Genomic DNA, 20,754 nt, shown 5'->3' with positions numbered 1-20,754 from the left:
TGCCAGGAGAATGGGGAATCCAAAGTGTGGGGGAAAAGGTTCATGCTATCTTGTTCACCAATTCATTCACAAAAGGCTGTTAAGTCCCACAGAAGTACAAATAACTTCATATTTCTAATTATTCATAATCCCTAAAAGTAAAATATTAATAAAGTACCAGAACCTGGGGTATTGCTGGTTACCTAGATAAAAGAATATTTTCCAAGAATCACAATACAGGAATTAGAGAAACCATCCACCATTACAGCCTTGGCAAAATAGCTATTAAGAGGTTTTTCATAACTCTTTATTATGTCTCTAATCTTACAAAAACATAAATTCCAAACACTAGAACATCTATTCCTAAATTTAATATTCACAAATTAAAAGCAACAGTATTTTCCCTCTTACACTAGAAGCCTGCCTATATATGCTGAGTTCACAAAAAAATTTCTGACAGCAACACTGTTTTGCACTTTCTTGGCAACATTTTTCAGAATACCCAAGTAGCCACATCCCACTCAAGTTGTTGAGCCATATACTTCAAAGCATCCTTCAGCATTAATACTGTATCTTTATTTTACAGGAACAGAGACCCAGGCCATGTAATCAGCTTTTATCAAAAGCAAAAGGAGAATTCTTGGTGAAAGCCAAGAGGTGTTACGTGGCTGGGATGGAGATACCACTGACAGGCAGGCATGGGCATTTCCAGGAGCACAGCTTGCTCTGGAAAAATTCATTTGAGACTCCAAGCAAATTTGCTAAATATAGTACCAACTGATATCTAATTTAAGCTTATGAGGAATACCAGAGAAACATGTGCTTTGGAAAAACTGTAGTTCTTCTCACTCTTGTTTTTTCAGCACAAGTGCTCAAGGACTTTTTAGTGCTTAGAATGCAGACTCCTTCCATCAAACACTGTCCTTCCTTTTATTCTGCACATTTGTTTTGGGGTGAAAGCATGTTTATTTCAAACTACTTATAAGTTTAGACAGCCAACCCAAAGGAAGGTAAGTAATCTTTCTCTGCTTTATTTGAGGAAGGAAGGCAGCAGCAGATGTTCATTCTAGCACAAGTAAATGAATCGCTGTCACCTCCACAGTTGTCTCAGCAGAAAAAAAAATAAAAGTGCACGTCTCACATCACCATACAATAAAAACATGTGACCAGACAAATGAAAAAATGTGCCTTAGAGAATAGTCTGCATACTGAAGTAGCCATGTCTGTGCAGGGAATGCTTCTGCCTTCTGAAGTTATTTCATAACAGGACGAGAATGACCTGTGCAGCAATCAGCATCCACAGTGAAAAAGAGCTGCAAAATACCTCACCCTAATTTACTGCCTGCTCTCCCAGCAATCACAATCCTTCACATTCTCCTCTAAACCTCTGCCACAGTGCAAACCCAAAACCTCTTCTCTTCAATTTGAAAACCTGAAATTTGATTCAATTTACTCTTCTTGCCTCCCGCCGTGCCTGTGAATGAGAGCTGCCTCCTGCTCTGGCTGAGCAGCTCCAGAGGCAGGAGCTCCCTGGGTCCTCGGGCTGTGAGAGCAGTGCCCAGCTCCCTGCAGGTGCTGCCACCAACTCCCTGGGCTTCCATTTGTGTCCTCCCTGTCCCTGGCACTCACAGCTGCTGCTCCCGGGCTGTCTCCCCGTGGCTGCTGCCCCACGGCCACAGGGCAAACCCCACACGCTGTCCCTGCCCCAGCACAATGGGGACACTGAGGCTCCTGCCCCACACTTCTAATCCTTGTTCCTTGCCATTTCCCCCTCTGCTTCCCCCACTCAATGCAGCGAGGCAAGCCAAAAAAGCAATACAGCACAAAACAGTTGTATTTCACTTTGGTACATCCAGAACTGGCAAAGGAGAGTATGTTCATTTTGCAGTAAGTCCTGCCAATCTGTGCTAACCATGGAATGGTTTTATGCTGGAATACTAAAAGCACATTTATCCAAGATATATGTGCTTCATAGGAAGCAAAAAAAAAAAAAAAAAAAAAGGCATATCAATGCAAAGGTTTTTATTGCAGACTGCAGAAAATGACCTGTCCTCTAAACATTACCATCCTGGCAGAGAGGTGTCAGAGTATGCATTACATGCTCTGAGTTTGAAGAAAAGCCTCACTAAAAATGTTGTCACAGACATGCTGCCTTTTCAAGTATGAAATGAGCATCAGTGTTTAATTCTGAATTACATTAATTATGAGGTCATGCAATGATGGTTTCTCTGTATCTTTAAAAGTCAATTTTTAAAACTATTTCTGTAGAGATGTTTTAAAACAAAACCATACATCACTTTTCCTGGCTACCAAAAGATATAAGGAACTACTTAAAAAGCACTAAAACCCACAACAATCTTATGTTCTTGATTAAAAAACCAAAAAGAAGATAAAAAAAGGCTTCTTCTGATAAAGGATGCTGTTTTCTTATCTGCTTAAAGTACAACACTGCTTCTGAAGTGAACCACTGTTAAACTGGGTAAGGGCAGAGCAGCCTGTGCATTACAGCAAATCACCGTGATGGAGCCTTCCCCAACTGCTGTTAATATCTTGTGCAGTGCTCTGAATGTAACATACTTCATGCTTCACTACATTCATCCTTTCACAGCAGCTCCTTCATTCTGGTTGACCATAATCCTATAAATCTTTCCCCCAAGCACACATGCTGACCTTCAGGCTACAAAAACTAACAGTCTTGGATATCAAAGTCAGCACTTCCAGAATTAGCCTCCAACAGAATAAAAAACAAGTGAAATTGGTGTTGAATGTTCTGCTATTGACAATATTCACTATGACACATGTACACATTTAATTATACCTACACACAACTATATGTACCTCCATATATTTCTATATATCAATCTCTCTAGATATAAAAATTCAGCTTGCATTGTATTTTCTGTATCTCTGATAGCTAATTAAACTGTACAAATTCAAGACTTCAGACAGGCAAAAATAAGGAGGGACAAAGTGACATGGGAAAACAATTAAACTCCTTAAGGCCACCTTCAAAGAGCAAAAGGGAGCGAGTTTAACATACCTACCCAAAGTATTTTTAGTCACAGCTACAATTACACCAGGCTAAGTCCACTCAAAGGACAAAACCAAGGACCATGCACATCTTCTGCATTCCACACCACTTCCCTGTCTTACAACTCTGTCAAACCTAATTTATTACTCTGAAGATTTTGCTTCCACATCCAACAGATGCTGGAAATTTAATGAAGCTTGTACTCCAGTGCAAAAATTATTGGGAAGCAAGTGTGGGGGGTTGTTACTCTATTTTTTCTGTCAAATAAATTAATCCATTACTGTTTTGACAACCAAGCACTGTAAACATTTGAATCTTCTTCTTCTCACATTGGTGAGGTCACTGTGAGAGTTTTGCCACATTGTTAAAATGTGGTTTTCCCTTGAACTACTGTTAATTGTTCTCAATCTTAAAGATCTCTACACATCACTTCCAATCTAGAAACGACCAAGAATTCTTTGAAGGAAAAAACGTGAAATTAGAAAATGAATGCACTGCTGCTTGGTGAGCTGGAATGTACTATGTTCATTCATACTATGAATTAGCTGCAGATAAAAAGGTAATTATGTGGATGAAGCTTGGCAGAGCCAGTTTTAGGCGTAGCTTGATTGAAGATTGTTACAAGGCATTAGTACTTGGAGACAAGGGCCTACAGAGGCCTAAGTGGAAGATTCATACAGGGCCATCAGACAGTATCAGCAAGGACACTGGACACAAGAAATTTTATTCTTAAGGTGTAATCAGTAAATGCAACACACACCCCACCCCACTGCCTCCCCTCCCACCCAGAAAAAAAACAACCACAAATTACAGCCTGCCTCTAAATTCTACATAATCCCTAAAGACTTTGACATACTACATCAGCAGCAGTCTCTAAAGAAAGCTCCACCAGTAATGAAAATTTTGAAATAATAAATGGTGCAGTTAAATACTACTGTTCCTACTGTTATTATGAGGCAAAAAATAAAAATCAAATGAGCAGACATACAAAAAACATGATGTAAGTCTGGAAAATCTGTATGTTTTTTGCAGAGACATCATCCCTCAGATGTCTTCCAAATCATTCCTCTCTCAAGTCTTCCAAAGAATCAGTGAGATTGTGTTTAAAAGTAATTCCATTTATAAATACTTAAGATTTAAAAAAAACCCTTTTAATATTTATCCTTATAGAAATGGCTCTTCAAACAACTATGCTGAAAGAAGACAAGGAAAAAGGTTCCTCATGAGGGCACATAACTTAAGAAAGGGTGGGGTGGATGGGGGAAGGAGAGGGAAGAAAAAGTTTTCACAGTGGAGCAAAATAACTACTGCATTCCTTCAGGTTTTGCAGAGACATGTCCTGAGGATGAGCTGGGAGGTGACAATGTTTGCAGACTGGTCTGGAACGTGACTGCAAAGCATCACAGATGGATCTCATGATTCTGAGCAATAAAGCAGCAGATGAACTCTAATATTAGTATGGCATGTGGGGAAAGAAACAGCCCTTGCTATAAGTATAGAAAGAGAAGCTCTAAATAGGCTATTTAGACTCATGGAAGATTTTGGAGTCATTATAGATGGTTTCCTGAAAACTACATCCTAAACAGCTGTTAAAAGGCAAGGCAATTATAAGAATCTCTAGGAGAGTAAAGGAAATCTGAGGTGTCATTGTATCATTCAGATTGCTGTTGGGCATTTATACCTGGAATAATTGAATCTAGTCCCAGTCTTCCCATTTCCAAAAGCACAAAAAGGTAAGAAAGGTGCTAGGGCATGGAACTGTTTCCTTATTAGAAAAAGGAATACCAACAACAACTTCTTCAGGAACTTACAGACTGCATTATCTCATAGATAGCAAGAAGAAAATGAACCAGGAATGACTGAATTCTGCTCCAGCAGATCAGCTGCATGCTCTGAGCCACTCACCTAACATTTAACAAAAATGAATCCCTAAACATTCTACTTCCAAGCAGCAAGTCACTGTGGAACTCACTATGACATGAAATTACAAAGACCAAAAGTAAAAATTGATTAAAAATATTAAATCCCCAAGGACTGGTCCATCTATTTTATTAAATACCACTGTCTGGTCCATATACAAGCTTTGTTGAAGGATGTATTAAAGCACCTGCACCTAAAAGCCAAGAAGCATCATTCTACATTATTGTTTCCCTAGTAGATGCTACAAGACACTTTCAAAAACAGGTCATGGGCTAGACAGACTTGAAGAACTGACAAACTGCTATAAAGTACTAGTCTGAAAAGCTTACAGAGATGTCACCTCTCTCACATCATACAGAAAAGTGACTGGCTGGGATAGAGAGGAACAAGAAAAAGCTCATGGAATGGGAGAAGTCTCCAGCTGTGGAAGTCCCAGGTAACAGAAGAGGTCACAGTTCTGTCCAAATGAAGCAACACTTAGCATTGCTAGTAAGGAAAACAGTATGACATCATGCTTTTCCCAAAGCTCTTTTACTGCCTTCAAGGAAAGCAGTATTTAAAAAGATAACAGAGTCAGCATTCTCACCAGAGAAACATAAGCCAAGAAGTCCTAGTATCTGAAATGAGGAAAATCTCTTCATGTTCCTATTTCTCTGTATTCATCATCTCAAATTCTCTCTATTTATATTCTTCAGATCTATAAAGATTTCAGGAGATTAAACAGAAATACTAAAAACTGTTATCTAATGGTACTTAGAAAATACTCTAAACCATGATTAGACTATGATTTAAAATTACTTATTAAATATTCCATACCATAATTTCTCCAGAATGTGACTGAAGCATTTAGAGAATACTCATGGAAAAGTAACATTTTCTGCAGTAGAAATGAAATTATTTTCCAATCTACTAGGTGTAACTGTGTTTTAGCCACATCTGGAAAACAAAACAAATACCTAGAAGTGCACTAAGCACTGTATGCTTCAGAATGAAAATCTGCATTTTCTACGAAAAAGGTCTGCAGCAGTTGATCTGAGGGAGAGGCTCTCCATTTTTATGAAGTTTAATGTTTGACAATATCCCAGTGAAATCAGTCAGACAGAATCAGATGAATTACCTTATTCACTCAGCATGTTATTTCTCAAGTGAGGCAAAGATTTCACAGCCTTTAAAACAAAAATGCTGCTTAACACACATTACCAGGAAGTTTTGTCATCTCTACCACCTGCTGAATGCTGTGACCAAACGTTAAAAACTCATACTGTCTCTTTTTTTTTGACAGACAAAAGTAGCATTTCCACAGGGAGGAAAAGTATGCAATGAAAATCATACCTATATCTCAGAAGTCCAAAGGAGTGACACAATGGAGCATGCATTTAATCTCAATTTAGTCCAAGCACCCCCATGACAGAAAGCATGACCAATGAGAATTTATTATTCTCTGTTGGCAGCATGCAGTGCTCAGTGGCTCAGTTAAGAAAAATGAAAAGCTCATCTCTGTAAAATCTAGCATCCTCCTTTCAAAGGTGGGCTCTTAATAGGCTCTCCAGAGGTACAAACTATGCATCCAGGGCAAATTCACCTAAAACACTTTAAACATAATTACAGATTCATTTCATTTAAAGCACGTCTTGGGATCTGGAGATGAAAGAGACAACAGTCATTTTTAATATATTCTGAACATTCCCAGACATCCATCCATCAGTGTATTAATGCTGGAGTTTCATGAGCCTATAAATTCACAGTTCTGACCAACTTCATTGTCTTAAAGAAAATCTATTCCATCAAAAATTACAATTTTCTAATATTGAAGTATTTGGATGAGTTCAAACACTTGATTTGATTTAACAGTGTGGGGAATCCAAGCAAGCAAGGCTGGGACAGAGGAAATGGGAGCAGCGAGACACAAGGACTGATGGTTACTACTGCTGCCCCTTGAAACTGGGAATGAGGCAAAACCCAAACTTTTCCAGCTATAAGCAGACTAGCTGTGGCTCTCCAATTGCTGATAGTTTAGAATGCAATCCTCAGACTCATAAATCCATTTATTGTTATGACCTGCACATCCTTCTTTTTCAAGATAGATACATTGGCAATTTTTAGAAATCTTCCTATTGCCAACAGAAGTTGTGGAACTCAAATCTGTTATGTGTTTAAGTGAAAAGTCAACTCACTGAAACAGCTGGACTTCCCACAGAAACTTAAGACTGAGAAAAATCCAAGACTTTACCTTGCTACAAACACCAGCTGGAATCCTCCAGGAGGAAGTGCATGCACAAAACTCATGCATGCACCACTGCTGACTGAGCTATCGGATCAGGTACATTACCTTTCAGCTTTATTTCTCTTCACAATTTTAAACCAATTAAGCTAATTCAAATCAGCATGAAATAAAGGTTACAGACAAGGCACAGTTTCCCTTCCTGGCCTAATGCTGTCATTAATGGCACACTCTTAAATCTTCACTTCATGCTGCATTGGTTTTAGCAGATCAGTGTCTAATTGGCACCAGTTAACTGACTGGAATGAAATTTGCTGTTATGAATTAATCAGTACTTCTTACTTCTTACTCATTCAGTTGAGATACAGATTAAACTGTGTGAAAAGTAACTTTCAAGGACACATTATGTGACTTCAGTGCACCAACATATGGAAAGACAGTTCACAAAAAATGTCCCAAGACAGTGCCTGTTTAACACATGCTGAATTACTCATGCAAGTGACATGTCTCTGAGTACAACTTATACCCAAAATACTTTTGCTAGGGGAGCAAAAAAGTGAATAACTATAAAACCTTGGTAAATGAAGCAAGTTACTGAACATCAGTTTTGCTCTTGCTTCATTTTAACAAAAACAGAGATGGATCAAATGCTCCTGTCTCTAGCTTGAGGGTCCAAAATTCAGGAGAGTGTGGTTAATCAACATGCATTTTAGAGACTGACTTCATAATACTTTGTATATATCTGCTACCTTGAAAGATTTCAGGGTGGGGATCCTGTAAATTGTTTTGTAAGTACACAGTATTCATGTGTCAAACAACAGCTGTGCACATTTGTAAACCCTCACACCAAAAAATCTGGACAATTTTTGGGGCCCAGGAGTCTCACCCAGAGAAGAACTGGATCACAAAAATAGTTGAAGAGCAGTTTATAAGTTAAAAGATATTAAATCACAGAGTGGGTCCCAACATGGCCAGGGAATAATTCTCGAAGACCAAATATTACAGAAAAACTGCTTTGGATTTGCTTCCAGTAAGAGAAACTCTGCAACACAGCAATAATAACAAAAATTGACATAGAGGGGAAGGTAAGCTGGTCAATTAAATAAAACACCATAGAGAGAAAAGGTGAACCCATTTTATGTAAACTCTGAAAGAAACTGCACAATGCTATTTGCACAACAATAGACTTTGCAGATCTTTTATTTGCACAACAAACTTGGACACAACAGTCAGCTTTACTCTAAATCCCTCTGCTTTGCTGTATGGGCAACATCAGATTCAAAACAAAGAAATGCAATAGTCACCATGCAATAAAAAGTCTTAATCAGCATCCTAAGTCAGCTTGTTTGTGCAGCTGGAACTTGCTGGTAAATGCAGAGCTTGGAAAACAAACTCTTGTGAAGAAGCACAGAGCTAACACAAAGAATTAACAGTCACAACAAAAGATGTTGCGAAGTAATCCAGTTTACTACTCTCACAGCTCCACTGGAAACATGTAAAGGAAAAGCATTTACTATTGGAGAGCAGACCTTTAAAGTCAGGATTAAAATTGCAAAACAAAGTAGAATGACATCACTTCAAAAAGGAAAAGAAAAATATTGCAAGTAGTTAAAAGTATATGAAGACTTGGAATAGATAACTGACTTCCATTTGTAACAGGAACGAGATCATATTAAATGGTGATACAGACCTAATGCTCATTCTGATGCCAGAATAGCTCCCATTCTTCTCCCCAAATCACCTTTTGTCAGAATCTACTATCAATAATTCAGATCCAAAAAAAGAAAATATATTTTTCAGTCTTCATATGATCTGATGTCACTCTGATATAGTGACACATTTTCCTGGCTAAGCATTTATCATGCAGGTGCTTTGAGAGCAAGTTTCTGCTGTCACTGACCTACCCTGGAATTCTTTTCCAGCTCATTGGTGAATTTTGTCAGGCTGTGAACTACTACACAGATGGTTTATTTCTTTTTTCAGTTATAATAAAGCACATTATTTGTGATTAGAGTGCTTGCATAATTATGCAGGAGAAAAGCTTTCCATGCTTTCCATAATTCCTAAGTAATTTAGGACAACCTACCTCATGGCCAGGACTATGTCAACTACAGTCAGCTCTCCTGGCTGTTGAGATCACATTGAGGAGCTGCTTTAACATGACAAGATTTTGCTGTAACACTGTTTGAAACAGAGCTGTATTTTAATTGCATCATAAATATACATATGACTTACCATATCAACCAAGTTATTATTCAGTTAGAAGTATTTCTGAAATAAGAGAACCTTTAAGTAGACAAATTCATGCCTTACCTTGTGAAAGGCACTGATTTGCCAGAGCAACCTGTCCAGAGTGTAGATACAGATTAAGACGTGTGAAGACACTGCTCAGAGATGGAATTGTAATGAAGCAGAAGGCAACACAAGCCTAAAGTAAATTTTAAAAAATTGAATAAAATTCCCATCTCAGAGTTATAACAATCTTTACTGATTTAATACACAATTAGGAATCAAAATCTGTAAATCAGTTTTGGAAAGGATTTTCAATACAAAGCAAATATTAAGTGAAGTCCAAAATCGGCAATTTTAAATTTTTAATGAGTATTTCAATAATTATATTTTTTTTAAATTGTTACTATTCCTAGCTAAGCTCAAAGCTGACTCTCTATTACTGTAGCTCAAAGAGTTCCTCTCTCCTCAGGTAACCAGCTTGCAGCTCAAGACCAAAAGCTAACTAGAAAAGGAGATGAGTGTCCCCAGGGGGAAGCCATCTGCCAAAGTGGTCAGAGGAGGTGCCCTGGGTTACAGGGAGGAAGCAGATGCAGCCCAGGTGCTGCAGCTGCAGACCTGTGGGCACAGCCCAAAGCCCTAGCCAGAGCAAGGAGGCCCCAGGCAGGGAGAAGCTGCCCAGTGCCAGCCCGGCCCAGGACAGCACACAGGTGCCAGGAACTGGAGTGCCCTGCACACACAAACAGCTTCCCACATGCAGATGGACACACCTTGGTTGCCACATTTCAGGTTAGAAGGGAACACAAGCACCCTGGATATCCTGTGATGGCATGTGCACAGTTAAAGCACATTTGACCATCTCTGTACAGACTCAGAGGCACTAAAGCTGAAAGGAGCACCTTATTTGAAATTCAAATCCTGATTTCAGCATATCAGCACTGATATTATGAGACAGAAGTTTGAATATATTTTAGACCCCATCTCCCATTCTCTCTGTGACCGAGTTACATAAAAATTTGGTATTTTATTTCAAATATAATTTGAAAAGCTGAGCTTTCCAGAATTCATCCAAACACCTCTCTGGTGAACTTTCCTTTGGAGAGGGAGTCAATCTTGCTGCTCTTTTTCAACACAAAGCTGCTATTAGATAGTTTGGGTATTTTTTTCCTTAAACAGCAACATTTGGCTTTAGAGAGGAAAGAATGCTCTTAACAAGAGAAAATGGGACTACAAACAGTGTTAAAAATACTAACATACTGGTTTTGCAAAAATTATAAACTTAGGTGGCAGCAGGCAGTACTATCTGCAAAGAAAGCAGGCTCAGAGTTTATTAGCCAGACCTACCCTGACAAATGCAGCAGTCTTTCTGGAATGATTTCCTTTCATCACCCTTCTGGTTTCCATTGCAAGTTGGTTCACAGACTACACACACAAAACAAAATCACACCATTAAGAAAAATGCACAGCCTCAGTGGCAAATAACAACCTGCATGTTTTACTGCATGCATTTAGAGAATAGCCAGTGTCCAAGGAGCCCTGATACAACGTGTCCCCACTGTACTATTTACTTTTTACTGGGAGAATTTTTGTGACTGTTCCTTAAAGCAAATATGACTCAATTTGTGAAAGTAGACTTGTTTTATTCAAGCCTTTAGCTTATCATTTCCTTCCCAGCTATAGTGCTGTCGCCTCCTTGCTAGCAGAACAACCATGATTTCTAGCTAACACAGATTAAAAAACCATAAACCAAAATAACAGAAGGATTTAAGGGAAGATACAATGTTGCAAAGGAATCAGCTGCAGCCAAAGCACACCTGTGACTCAATACAGAGAAGAGATTAACCTTCCCAAGCACAGCAGGACTGCCTGGATCTGCAGCCAGACACAGTCTAATCTTTCCTAGATGGAGGATTACAGAAGAGGCAACCCAAATTCTGAATGCACAAAAGTGCCATTTATTTTATTATACATGAAATCTCTTGCAAGACAGCCCATTTTCTTCGCTGCAATGATACCATGCATGCCTGTCAAGCAAGAACTTCAGAGTGTTTCAGGGGATAAAACCAGAGATGAGATCAAAGTTCACTTTATAAACACCTGATTAAAATACTTCAGACTTATTTTGCAATAGACCAATAATCTGAGCAGGGAATAGGAGAAATGCAAATATATCCCCATTTACTAAGGAAATGTAGACAAATTGTGGCTTACATGAATCAGCTGGACTAGAACAGGCTCCAGATTGCAGAACATTGACCTGGCTTCGACATAGAAACTCAGCTGTTGTTCAAAGTCACGGCCAAATGAAACCTGTAAGAGAAGAAAGGCCCCTAGACTTTACCACTGTAGGCCTTAAATATCTGTAAAACTGCATGCAGATAAACCACAGATATTCAAAAGTCAAAATCCCCATATATTGCTAAGGAGAAAACCCAGCAGTAGCAACAAATAGCAGTCAAAGAATGTCTGCTCTTTTAACTGTCTGCAATACTTGAGCTTCAGGGAAACATGAAAGTTTTACTGTTTTGGTTTTTTGGGGTGTTTTTTTTTGTTTGTTTGTTTGGTTGGTTTTTTTTGGTTTTTTTTGTCTATACTCCACCTGACGGTCTACTTTACAGATCAAGTATTTTTCAAGAAAATAAAATTTAAATCCTGTTTGTGAAGTGTTTTCAAAACTAGCACAACTCTTGATTCTTTATGGGAGAGACAAAGGCTTGGTTTTGATCATACTTAGAAAGCAAGACAAAAAAACCCAGAATAATAGAAATAGATCTGTGAATCTGTATTCAGATTCCTCTAATTTCTAGTTGATAAAGGGCCTGCAACAGAAAACAGCATTTTTCCTAATTAGATAAACCGGTATAAAAAGCTGGTTTTCCTCAAGTTCAGTTAATTAATACCTGCTTATATAGCATGGCAAAAGCCTGTAACCTTGCATTCTGGCAGAAAAGAAGTCAAAAAACAACCTTTGTGTGAGAACCCTCTTTCAACCCTGTAGATTTAAAAAAACCCCAGTGCTGTCAGCTGGAGTGTCTCAGCTGTCAATTAAAAGCAGAGCATGAGGAACAGTCTCCAGGCAGTTTATGTATTCTATTGCAATTTTTTTTCTAATAGAAGTAAAGGTTGCATTATTTATCATTTCTCGAGTCACATGCAAAAGAATTTTTTACAAAATTAGAATAAAATTTACATTCAATCCATACAGTGAAAGATCAAAGAAATTGCACCAGAAAACAAAGGACTGCTTCTCACATTACAGACAACTGTCTTTGCTTTTCCTCTATTTGTACAACTGATGATTCTTGAGCCCTAGTCTCAAGAAAACATACCCAAAAATATAAATTTTTCCACAAAAAAGACTGACTGTAAGGATGACTGTAACAATTGCTTTTCCCTCCACATCTTAATGTGTGCTGTGCTGGTTTAAATGCATAAATAGTCATTCTGCTGCTATGGGATTTTTTTCCCCCAAACCAGGACTATCAAGACACATCAAATTTTGTTCAGTGCAAGAAATCCTGCTAAAGGAAATTATACTATATTATACTGCATGTAAAGCTTAATAAAGCAAGACTATATTAAAACATTAATTAGCAAATTATTATAGTTGAAGAAAAAGCAACCATCTAGAGTAAACCCATAGAACTGCAACAAAGAACAAAAAGGACAAGTAGACACAGAGCCTGTCAGCTCTGTGTGAAAGAAAAAACAGGCATTGAGAGTACGTGGTTAGAGAATACAAAAAGCTTGAGAAAGTCTCCCTGAAACACCCTAACATCTCAAAACCAACAGAGACCAACAAAGGATTTATTGGAATAAGAGTGAGGGATGGGTTAAAGACTAATTTCAAGACAAAACACCTGGGGTTCTCCTGGGACTACTAATTTAATGATACAAATTATCTTATTTATAAATTGAGATAAACAGAGATAGAATAATAAAAAGCTACACTTATTTTGTATTTTTGAAAGCTGATATTGGTTCCATTTAGAGCTAAGTAGTGGAACTTCCTCCACATAAACAAGTGACCTCTCTGATGCTTCAGTTGCTGTTTAACTTTTAAATACGTGCTCTGTTTTACAGGAGATTTACAAAACTAGCAGAAAATATGATTAAATAAACAACATGTGTGCTTAAAACTTACATCTTGCACCGAATCAGCTTCAGCACTGTGTGACATTTCTTTGAACACAGGCACACTTATTTCACTGAAATGCACTGCCTGTGGTTTTCAGTGGTTTTTAAGTCTCTGACTTAAGCAAGTCACAGACTGGGCTCTGATTCAGCCACAGGCACCTGTTCCTCAAGGGCATCTCACAAAAATCTGAGCTCTAAAGTGCACCCAACACTTGCACACGATTGTCACTCACCATTTTTATGAATCCATTTATCAGAGCTGCTAACATTCTTTTCTCATCCTCAAGTGTTAGTGCACTAGAAAAAAAATTATTTGGTAAATTTTAGAATATTTTTTATCAGATTTATCTATACAGGTTCAAATCACACATAATATTTTATATTTTTTTCTGTATAAAACAAATTTTTATATGAATATCACCAAGTCAGCCATGAACCAAACTATATTACAGATTTAAAAAAAAAATAAAAAAAAAAGTAAAAATTGCTGGGTGCCTTTAGATTCTCTAAAAAACTCAGACATTGGCACGAGGAGAAGGAAGCTACACTAAAGTTTTTTATTGTAGCAAACAAATGGCTTCAGTTGTGTGCTGCAACATGAGAACTTGAGTAAGAATTATGTCTAAAAACCTAAAGAAATTAGTAAGTCTATTCTTAGAAGAAAGTTATCCTATTTAAGGAATAAAGCTTTTGAAATACCCTTTAAATACTATGCACTGTATAACATTAGTTTATTGTTTAGTTCAGGGTTTGTTTTGTTTAAGGTTTTTTGGTTTTTGTTTCAGGTTTTTTGTTTTAAATTTTTGCCTCAGAATTTAAGAAATCATTAACTTCAGCTTGCTACAGTGCTGGTTTTCTTTATGTTTTAGTAAGAACTAAACTAAACTGCTATGTAAAAAAGGAGTTTCTTTTCAAAACTATTACAGATACCTATTCTACATCAAGAGACCAAAATCTGATTTGAAACAAATTTACATCACACAAAAATCCAGTCAGTCAAATCTGATTCACTGAAAATGGATGAACAAAAAGTTAAATTACAATTAACTAATACAATTTAATCCCTTTAGTATTATATGCTTGGCTCCAGCTTTGACCTTTAGTGTATCAGTTACCAATTTCCAACTCAGACACCAGATGGGAAGAGAACAATAGTTTTACTATACAAATTCAGTAAGGGAGGAAAGAAAACCTCAGCACGATTAGCTCATTAGTGCATTGCCAATCAAAAGAGTCAAGTGATGGGCTCTGAAAGGCTCAGAAGGCTTGAAATGAGATCTCCAGGTCAGTAATAGGTTTCCAGTTCAATTGTGAATCAGACCCCCAGCAGTCTAAAGGCTGTTATCCTCCAACAGCTGTTACAGGGGTCAGCGAGCCCCACACTATGGGCTGGGCGTTTCCTGGACCAGGAGGCAAAAACAGTTACTTAAACATATCTGGAATTTAGGATGATTTACCAAGAGATGTACAACCATCTTAGCTCAAGGAACTGCTGGTTTAAGGGATTTTAAATGTCCCAGTAAATGATCAAATTGTTTTGGCAAAGTGTCAGAGGAAGCACAATATGGATTGCTATAAACTTTATTTTTTTTAATAAGCTGGTTTAGGTACAATATATTGTTCTATTTAAAGGCTGAAGTGGCTTTTAGTGCAATATACAGCCAAATAAGGTACTCTAACCCAAAATAAAGCACTCTAGCTGGTATAAATTTGAATTACATGCTAAATCTGACCTCTTTATTGACAATAAATCTTGCATTCATGGTCTATCAAGGATGAGAGAGTTTTAAGTTCCTTTGCAGCATCTGCCATACTAAGAGGCTCTGGGCTCAGAGTGGCAAAAGAGACTGTGTCCTTACAATTCAACCCAAACCAGAAGGAAAAAAGGGTTCATCCTCTTGAGAGCTAGAATTTGCAGCATTGTGATGCTGGCTCTGTTTTCAATCAGACACAGATTTTGGTGTGATTTTTGCAAATTACCTATAAACCACACTGCTTTCCACACTGCACAACAGTGAGGGTGCAACAGGGCACAGGGGATCCCAAACAACTCCAGCTCTCAAAGTCAAGGGCAAAATAGAAGAGGAGGAATTAGGGGAAAGATATAGATGACTCAACAGCTTCTCAGTTCTAGCTTCTCCTACTGAAGTTCCTAGAGATCTTCCAGGTACCTTTTTTAAGATTTCACACCCTTTGTAATGGCTGAAAACACTGATCCACAAAAAGGTATAATTGAATAAGGCAATCTGTGCTGTAGTAGCTACACATTCACTTGAATCTCAGAAATAGCTTATTATTCACTATAACTCAAAGATTATATTGGTTTCACTCTCAAAGTGTTTTGAAGATTGGATTGTAAAGTGTCTCTGCTTCTGGAAAACTACAAAACCACTGCCACTTCCTTTTTAAAATTCTGTTTCAGTATTCAGAATACAGCAGTAATTAAAGAGCAAATGGTACGTGCTGCCACTTCAGTGCACAGCTCTTCCCTCAGCACTAATTGGATTCATGTCTTAATCCACCTTGAAACAAACAGCCTCAGAAACACGAAAGCACATCAGGCAGCCCAACTCTGCATAAATGAGAGCTCTCAGTAGAAGTTCATCTTACTTCACAGAATCGTGCATCGTCTTACAGATATGCAGGAGAGCATTGAGGATAACAGGATCCTTCGTCGACTCCTGCTGATGCCTATAAAGTGTTTCAGAAAAAGTGATGAAAAATCTTGCTCTGTCAAAATGGAAAACAATGACTAGAATAACACCCATTTAATGCATCACTTCAGTCACCAGCACCGTATGGCACTGCACAAGTTTTAAATCCATTTGTGACCCAATGAACACATGGTTAATATGGTAGAATTCCAATAAATGGTAGCCAAGAAATATTATCTTAATATACACATTTGCATTGCCAAGCCACAGACTCTGACTCCTTAAGGGACCCAGTAAGGTGGATATGTGATACATTGAGGCAATCTAAGAACATCAAAATAAAACAATCCTGCATTTACCAAGATATATTTTAATTTCTCAGCTACTCAGGGACAGGCAGGAAGGATCAGTGTCAGGTTTAGGTACAGAGGCACATGTGCAGTGCAGCTCCACTAAGATGATTAAGGGGCCACAGCATCTCTCATATCTTGGCAGTAAAGCCAAGAGAACTGGCCCCGTGTGCCCTAGGGGAAAGAAGGTTTGGGGGGGCTCAGCAGTGAATATAAATGCCTGAAGGGAAGGTGGAAATGAGAAAAATGTTTCAAGAAACTTGTTAATTATTTGAAAAGGACTGCTTGATTTTCAGAACAGTTGAATGTATTTTCATTTTCTAAGTTCATTTTCAGCTGTAGCAATACTCTATTCTGTGCTGTCACAGCAACTGGAATGTGAAATAAATTTCATAAACCACCTAAGGCAACACCAAAAAAAAAAAAAAAAAAAAAAAAAAAAAAAACAAAAAAAAAAAAAAAAAAACAAAAAAAAAAAAAAAAAAACCAAAAAAAACCACCAAGCTCAGAAGCTCAGAGAACAACTATTCTGTTAACTCACAGCAAGTCAGCATCAATACAATTACTTCAACTTTCTTTGTGAACAGTCCAACAGTCCATCAATAGATTAACAAAACTGACACATTTTCTTTTTTCTTTCCCATAGCCTGGAAGACCTTCTTAAATTAAATATCCAGTATACTGACTCCTCTTCCCTAGACATGTTTCAGTAAGTTTCTCAGAGCCTCCAGAGTTCATTTCACTTCAACAGTCTCCACTTACTTAATAAAAGATTCCATAATGCACTTGCAAACCTCCACTCTCACACTTTCCTTCTGGAACATATCCAGAAATGGCAGGAATTTCTCCTGAAAGTACAAATACATAAATAAGTAAAATTAGATATGTTACAAGCAACACACTTATTTTGGGTAAGTTTCATAAGCACAGGTATTAGGTAAAACTATTTTCATCTGTTTTGAAAACAGTAATTCATCTCAAAGGATGAGAAAGTGGAACTAATGGAAAGGACTGATGGCTGAAAGATGTATCAATTTATTGATCACAGAGATCCAGAAGGGAACACAAAATACAGAACTGTTGGAATCAAATGTTGCACTTTATTTTTAAAAGCAATCATATGCTTCAAACAGCTTAGGGTCATCACAAATTCAGACATCTATGGGAAAAAAAGGTAAGACATAAACAATTAAAATAGTCTACACATCATCAACAATTTCAAATCTATCCAGAGCAAGTTAAGAAGGTCGAAGACATACAAATTTCCTTCAAAAAACAAGGGTCTAGGTTGTTTAACATACTAAAAGACTTCATTTCCGTATCATCTCAAGAATATAGTGAGGGTAAGTTTTTCAGAATTATCCAAGCAATTTGTGAACAAGACTTGATCCCAAATCCACAGCATCAGTCTTGAGTTTCACTCATCAAATGGTTTCTGTACTGTGACACACACTTGCTGTCTTTGTTTCTATTTTTCTACCTCATATACAGTCTCTGACCTCCCAGAGTTCCACTTTGTTCAATGCCAAGTCTAAGTGCTATGAGAAGGTATGATAAGAATGTATCACAACACAGAAACAGTGCTAATTACATTAACACACACACAAATAAATGGTATTACATCTTCCATTCATTGTCACTTATGCCATAGTAACAAACAAACTTAAAGAATTTAACAGCCTAATGAAAAAAATATAAAAAGCTGGAATTGGAATAATATGTACTTAAGTGGTAAGCAGCAGAAAGAATGCTCACAAAATATTTCTGCACTTAGCTACTTGACAAAAAGTCCTTGCATTCTGTGAACTTGTAAACAATCTAAATATACCAGTCAAGGTAAATTCTCTTACAGAAAAACTGCCAAATAGTTCTTCTTAAAAATTTATTAAAGAGAGTATCACTTACCACTGAAAAAAGCAGAGCAAAGTCATAGATATAGGTGATAACTTTCTGAATAATTGACTGCAGCTAAAGGGGAGAAAAATGAAAAGTTTAAAAAAGGGGAAAATTACTGTAATATGAGTTAAATTAAGACTATCCACACCAGAGATTATTCTTATTTAGTTATTCATAGAAGACTCTTTTGAAAGATGCTTCAAGCATTAATCAACATGATTTCCTTCCCCAAAGTGGGACGAACTATAGCTATGCTGTTCCTACCCCCTTTTCCTACATACCCTTCAGAACCCATATTGAACAGAGGCTAACCAGCCTGCCCAGGCATTATTGGCCCTTCACTTCCATAGTTAAGCACATTTTTTTAGAGTCTCTATGTCCTCCAGCTCTCTGCTCTAAAAATCTCAGCCAAATAAACAAAGAAAAAACACCCCAAACCAGTTTGTTAAATCTTCTGTTGTAGGCACTTTTTCTACCCACAAAATAACCACATAAACCTTTTCAACTAATCTATATCTCATTTGGCATTCAGTCTCAAGAACTGGACACAATAATTCACTGAAGCCTTAACAATGCATAGTAAAGACAGACTATGTTATGGTTTGCTTCTGTTTAAACAGCCTGTCATGATTGCTAATTTCATTCAGCAAACACCACTGCTGATGTAGGAGTTAACTATTGCTACTTCTAGATACATAAATCATTCAAGTTTAGCATTTCTCAGAATTAAAAGATTGATGTGCACAGAAAAAAAAGGAGGAATAAATTACAGCATTACAGTGTTCCAAGAGGATTCCCAATTTGTAGTTAGTGTTTAAAAATAATTATTTTGTTATAAAAGTTATCAGTAATGTTTAAGAATTGATTTTATCTAAGAAAATGCACACCAGATTTTTACAGATTTGGCAAAATAAACTCTTTACCTGTGGGTAAGCATCTTCAAATGCTCGATCAGGAGTCATGTGTTTGATAACATCAGCCAGAACTGTATTGACCTCTCGCTTCTGTGAAGCAAAAAACAAGGTTACAAAATGAAATTGGCACATAAATCAAGTCACTAAACATCAGTTGAGTAGGATAATTTACTTCCATTTGCCAAAGCATCAGCTTTTTACAGAGCTCTAGTTAAGCCAGGAACTTTAACCATAACGCCTTACTTAAACTGATCCATCTGCCATTAAAACAAAAGGATAAGAAATGTTCAGTGCTGTGGGGTAGTAAAGCTTCAAACCTGCATCTTTTGTCCCCATTTATCTTTCATGAAAGGAAACATATTTTTTCATTCCTACACATTTATACTGAATAGTCAAAGCCTTTCCATCTTTAATACCAGACTGCTAACACAGCCACTTAGTCTGAATCAGAAAAATTCAAAGGAAACAAAGTAATTTTCACCTACCGTAAAATGTCTGCAGGTATACTCCACCCACACTTCAGCACAGTTGATGTAATCCTAGAAATACATGTGTCTTATGACTACCAATATTTGCAGGAGACTGTGAGAAGTACACTTGAAAAAATTACACTTAAAAAAATTAACTTTTGAGGTATGATTCATGCAGACCTACAGATCTAGAACCCAAAAGTTGCATTTGTGTAATAATGTTATGTAAAATTAAGTTATGCTTCAGCAGAGCTAAGAAAAGCAGGGATGATCCAAAGATATTACAACCATCACTCATTTTTTTGCAATTGTGTGTATTTAGAAAAGGTAAACAATGTCATGCTGGCTACAACTGGCTACAACTTTGCTCTAAAGACAGAATCAGTAGTGAAACAGAATGGACAGTAACTCACCTGTGGATTCTTCAGCTTTGTTATAACCTTCCAGGCTTCATTTAATATTTGAAGGCGATCATTTTCAGGAGGATCAGCCAATGCCAAGTTTAATCCCAGGGAGCGAAAGAGGAGATGCTGAAAGTTAATTAGAAATTTTTAATTAAGAGCAGACAATCCATGTCCATCCAAGACTGGTCTGGCAGGTGCAGTGTGGAGAAAGATTCTCAGATCAAACCACTTGAATAATTTTATTCAAGTGACACACAAGTTATGTAGGCAACTAAGAGCATAAAGACCTCTGTCAAAGGAAAGGAATTGGTACAAATGAGATAGAAAATGTTACCTTTGGGAATCCAGACTCATCACACTCTTTAATCATGCCAATGAAGTCCATTGATCTGGCAGCGATAAACTCTGCTCTGAACGCCGACATTACTGAATTCAACAGCAAAGCACTGCAATGAACAACACAGATCAATACAGCTCAACAGCAAGTCAAATTCAGTAGCACCTGCATTTACATTAATCTGAACTTCCTAGACTAACAACTGTCCAGCA

The 20,754-nt window shown here is 37.4% G+C and overlaps 1 protein-coding gene across 4 annotated transcripts in view; it reads right to left on the bottom strand.

The window, feature by feature from the left end:
* The window catches only part of VPS35L (VPS35 endosomal protein sorting factor like), a 48,789-nt gene that overhangs the window by 7,935 nt on the left and 20,100 nt on the right, over positions 1-20,754 (bottom strand). For 3 of the 4 annotated variants that reach the window (XM_053957082.1, XM_053957081.1, XM_053957080.1), the window contains exons 16-26: positions 20,540-20,651; positions 20,215-20,331; positions 19,817-19,870; positions 19,341-19,421; positions 18,427-18,489; positions 17,284-17,369; positions 16,128-16,208; positions 13,751-13,814; positions 11,592-11,690; positions 10,725-10,802; positions 9,465-9,579 (exon numbers count right to left, since the gene is read on the bottom strand). In XM_053957082.1, coding sequence (XP_053813057.1) covers positions 9,465-9,579; positions 10,725-10,802; positions 11,592-11,690; positions 13,751-13,814; positions 16,128-16,208; positions 17,284-17,369; positions 18,427-18,489; positions 19,341-19,421; positions 19,817-19,870; positions 20,215-20,331; positions 20,540-20,651 — 950 coding nt within the window. The remainder of the gene's footprint in view (positions 1-9,464; positions 9,580-10,724; positions 10,803-11,591; positions 11,691-13,750; positions 13,815-16,127; positions 16,209-17,283; positions 17,370-18,426; positions 18,490-19,340; positions 19,422-19,816; positions 19,871-20,214; positions 20,332-20,539; positions 20,652-20,754) is intronic. The other variant, XM_053957079.1, reaches the window with a different exon arrangement.

This window comes from Vidua chalybeata, chromosome 16 (assembly GCF_026979565.1).
Source record: "Vidua chalybeata isolate OUT-0048 chromosome 16, bVidCha1 merged haplotype, whole genome shotgun sequence".
NCBI classification, from domain to species: Eukaryota; Metazoa; Chordata; class Aves; order Passeriformes; family Viduidae; genus Vidua; species Vidua chalybeata.
The sequence above is the reverse complement of the archived record's forward strand: the minus strand, read 5'-3'. Positions and strand labels throughout refer to the sequence as shown.